The 4524-nt window shown below is 41.6% G+C and overlaps 1 protein-coding gene across 1 annotated transcript in view; it reads left to right on the forward strand.

Moving 5' to 3' along the window:
• Positions 1 to 3784, forward strand: part of F3 (coagulation factor III, tissue factor) — a 10610-nt gene extending 6826 nt beyond the window's left edge. Inside the window, exons 4-6 of the mRNA XM_023720316.1 lie at positions 275 to 453; positions 1179 to 1338; positions 2811 to 3784. Of these exons, the coding sequence (XP_023576084.1) occupies positions 275 to 453; positions 1179 to 1338; positions 2811 to 2944 (473 nt within the window). The 3' untranslated portion in view covers positions 2945 to 3784. The remainder of the gene's footprint in view (positions 1 to 274; positions 454 to 1178; positions 1339 to 2810) is intronic.
• Positions 3785 to 4524: the final 740 nt, after the last annotated feature.

A 4524-nucleotide genomic window follows, 5' to 3' on the forward strand; every position in this document is an offset into this window, starting at 1 on the left:
AAGCTTGTTCTAAGTAGGTGCCTTAGACCACTGAGCCATCTCTCCAGCCCTGAAGTCTAACATTTTATCTGAGGCTCCTGTTGTATTCCCACTGAACGACACTGCTCTGGAGTGTCTTAGGATTTAGCTCTCAGGCCCCCACAGCTATTGCTACCTCATTTCTGTACCAGTGTTTGCTGCAAGACATGATGGAGTTGTTAACTGTGACAACTAAATAAGGCTTATTGTGGATAGAATTCTTTGGTTCAAACCAAGCCCATTTTTCACATTTCAGCAAAACTTGGACTGCCAAAAATTGCGAGTTTTAAACAAGTTGGGACGAAACTGAATGTGACAGTACATGACACACAGACGTTAGTCAGAAGCAATGGCACTTTCCTAAGTCTTCGGGACATTTTTGGCAAAAACTTAAATTATATACTCTATTATTGGAAAGCTTCAACTACAGGAAAGGTGAGGTTTTTTTCATGTGATTTTTATCCCTTGTCTTATATTGTGGATCCTTGACTTTTACAGCCCATTCCTTCCCCAGTGCAAGTCCTGCACAACAGTGTGGCTGAGCAGATAGTGTGGGAGAGCCAGAGGGGCAGGACAGCAGGTCCTGGTTCTGCCCACAGCTGAGCTGCTTCATGACTTTGGGCACAAAAACCCCCTAAGGTTCCCCAGTTTCCTCAGCCATGGATGGGATGAAGTAATCTTTTGGGGTCCAGTCAACTTTCACATTTCCTATTTCTTCCTTGAGAATCTCAGAGACACATTTTAGCTTCTTCGCTTCCCTCCCCTCCCTGTCTCCTTTTTCTTTCCTTCCCTTTCTTTTCTTGTATGACACGGGGTCATTACACACCCCACACAAGTGCTATCACAGAGGTACATCCCCTGCCCCTACACTTACTTTTTACTTAATAAGTAAACCTTTCTTCTTCCTTTTCCCGCAGATATTTTTTTAAAGGGGCTAAAGTGGATTGGCCCTGCCTAAGTTGAATCTTTTCACTCTTGCAAAGGCATCACTGATAGATATCAGGGGTAACTGATTAGCCACTCGCTTCTAATTCTTTATGTGTCAGTTGGGTCATGTGGATTCTCTTGGAGCCCAGGCTTTTACTTCCCCAGCAACCTAGAAAAAAGGTAAAGAATTCACTTCGAGCCAGATGAACAAAGATCTCTTTATCTTTTCACAGAAAACAGCTGTGACAAACACTAATGAATTTTTAATTGATGTGGAGAAAGGACAAGATTACTGTTTCCTTGTTCAAGCTCTGATTCCATCCCGAAAAGTTAACAAGAAGAGCCCAGAAAGCATGACAGTGTGTACAAGACATGAGAAGGGTGTGTTCAGAGGTGAGTGGCCTGCCTGTCCTTCACCTAGGAACCTCAGATGCCCCCCTTACAGCCAAGATGTACCTCTTTTGTTAAATCTGCAGGGGAAGCAGCCTTGAGTGTTTTAAGGTTTTGTATTCTGTTAGGATTTCGGCCTTTGGAAATGATTCTGTCTTTTTCCCTTGCTTTCCGCAAGTGTTTCCCTTAGTGCTTACTGTGAGCTAACCTCTTGAGCCTTGGACTTGCACCATATTTAGGCTCAGGACACATGCAGGACACAGCTTTCTCTGCTGATGCTCTGATGCTGGGGGAAGCAGCTTATGGAGCGGTCAGTGCACGACCACCGTGAACTGCTGCCTGGCGTTGTGTTGTGTTCAGATGCTCACTCTGGGTGTTGTACACTGCCCGAGGCTGAGGCTCTGAGTCCAGCCCTTCAACAGCCTCCCTTCAAACTTGAGTATTCTCTTGGAGCAGAAGCCTCAGGGGATGGTCACGGTGACCTAGGCCTTGAGATGAGGTTGTAAAATATAAAATCAGTTTTAAGTAACATTTTTTCAACCACAACAAGAAAACTTTTATTGAGCCTCAACCCTCTACTAAGTGTGAACCTTAGTGAACAAATTTGAAAACTATCCAGGAGGCATAGAACTATTATTGTTGTGTAGAATAAAAGAGAAAAGCAAAGGTAAAAAGTAGACATGTGCAAATATAGACAGTAGCATGTCTTGATCAAAATTAAACAGAACAAGCAGTAGAAATCAGTGTGATGGCCCAGCTATGAACACCAATCGAACACGTAAGAGTGTTCACTCTTCTCGCAGCTGTTGACATTTTCACTTTGGTCCTGCACCCTCTGGGGCATCCCACTTACGACATGCATGTTCAGAGAGAGAAGGGGAAAAAGATTTTAAAAACAAAAATAAACAAACTATGGCATGTTCATGTAATCACCCCCCAAGACGATTGTAAACATATAGTAATAAAATAAAAATACTTAAAATTACAGCCTGTTCTAATTCTGCCATCTCTACCTTGGTCAGCTCTGTCCCTCCCTGATTCTTCTTTGTTTGCTGAAATGTGTCCTCGGGGAAGTGTTTCAAAGGTGGTCTCCTCCAGGAAGTCACCAAGCCGCACCTGCCAGTTAGCTTTTCCTTCTCACTTCATCCTGGTAGCGTTGGGTTCTCTCCTTTCCCTTGCCCTTCATCTTCTGCTAAAGCCACTGCCACCAAACTCAGTAACATCTTTAGCCACCTTCCCAACAACTGTTCTTATTTCAACCACATGTACCTTTTCTAGACCATGGACATCATTAATTGGCACATTTGGTGCTTCTAACTGTTGTTGCTACCTCTAAACCATGTAGGTTTGACAGAGTCTTTGCTTAAGTTCCATGTGGTGGGAAGAGTGAAAGAAGTTCAGGTTGCCCACAGGCTGGGTGGTGTGCTCTGGAGTCTTGAGTTCTCCACGTTGATGTGGTGCCTTTTGCTTTTCAGAAATGTTCTTCATCGTGGGATTAGTGATTTTGGTCATCATCATTATTGTTGTCCTGTCCCTGTTTCTGCACAAGTGCAGAAAGGCCAGAGCAAAGCAGGGTGGGAAGGAGAACTCACCACTGAACATCGCGTAAAGGAGGTATTGTCGGAGCTGCAGAGTCCTGCACGTGCTGCACTGCACAGTGACTGAGAACGTCCCAGAGACTGTGCGTAAGCACAAGCGAGTGTGGAGCATGAGCCTCTGGGCTCAGGAAATCCTCATGCGACCTGTCATTACGGTTACCACTCTGGTTTCGATATCAGCATCACTCACTTTGGAATGTAACAAACGGTACAACCAATTCCAGGTTGTAATTTTTAACACTATGGCACCTTTTGCACATATCATGCCTTAGATTGTATATTCTGGACTTAAAAAAGAAACTAGGCTTCAGGGCAAAAGCGGTTGAGCAGATGCCTTAAGAAGTCGAGGGTGGACTTCAGAAGAACTTGGAGGAGGCTGACGTGAGATGCTTTTGGGAAGTAAAATGAAATCGGGTAGACCTTGTTAATGTACATCTGTTCTTTTATAATACGGTATTTAGGTTCTTTTGTTTTTCTAGGAGTACTTTTGGAAGTTCAGAGCAATTGGCAAGCTTTTACGTTACGAGACATCTATTTTGGGTACAAGAGACATCTATTTTGGGTACTTCTCTAATATGCATTACAGTTTGGCACTTTAACTGACATAAGTGGTGTAGTAGAACATCTGACAGACAGCTAACTATAGCTTTAGAGACTACTAATGACAAACTACATAAAGTTCATGATTTAAGGTACTTATAGCTATGGCTAACATTGTGTATATTTATGTAATTTTTAAAAGGTTTTATATATTGGGATTTTTCTATTTATATAGATTCTATTTGTATATGTTGAGATAATTTATTCAGTATACTTTTATAGAAATAAAGGTGACTTGGAAATTGAGAATATGTATGTTATACCTTGCATTTATTATTTGTGATCTGGTGTTTGCATTAGTCAGTTCTGCTGAGTAATGGCTTATAAATTCTGACTAAATTCTGTGGGCTAGATTCCCGGTGGCTTACAAGAACATACTTTTATTTTTCACCTGTGCCACATTTTGGCAACTACAGCTCTTCACAATACCTTCTTATTGCAGCTCCAAAGACAAAGACATCTCTGTATGGATCAGGGCAGAAGGAGGAACAAAAGAGTGGCAAAAGCAGGCAACTCCAGCTTCAAGCTTTGTATTACCTCTTCTTTTCCCCATAATTTTATTGAGAAACAAATAGCAATGAGACAGTTTCAAACCAAATTGGTAGGACAGTTTCAATAATTAACACATTGCCTGCATTCTTCCTAGTGGTTATTTGCTGTACAAGATGCGGACATGATATCCTATTTACAAGCACCACTAGAACAAATCCCTCTATTCATTAGGAGAATGTAACTATTTATCTATCCTAACCACTTTGAATACACAGATACAAAATGGACATTCATCTGTATCCCTTTTTTTTGTTATGTTCCATCATTTAAATATTATAGGTGTGTAAACTAAGCAAAATATTCTAAAAGAGTCCAGTAGTCCATAAAAGTATTGGGTCTTCTGCTTCACTGGCAATGTCAGAAATTGTTGACCTGAGTCCCCTACAGCTCAACATAACAGCATGGCTTTACTTCTTATACTTCATTTTTGTGTTACCTC

This window comes from Octodon degus, unplaced genomic scaffold (genome assembly GCF_000260255.1).
Source record: "Octodon degus isolate 3935 unplaced genomic scaffold, OctDeg1.0 scaffold00074, whole genome shotgun sequence".
In the NCBI taxonomy this organism is placed as follows: Eukaryota; Metazoa; Chordata; class Mammalia; order Rodentia; family Octodontidae; genus Octodon; species Octodon degus.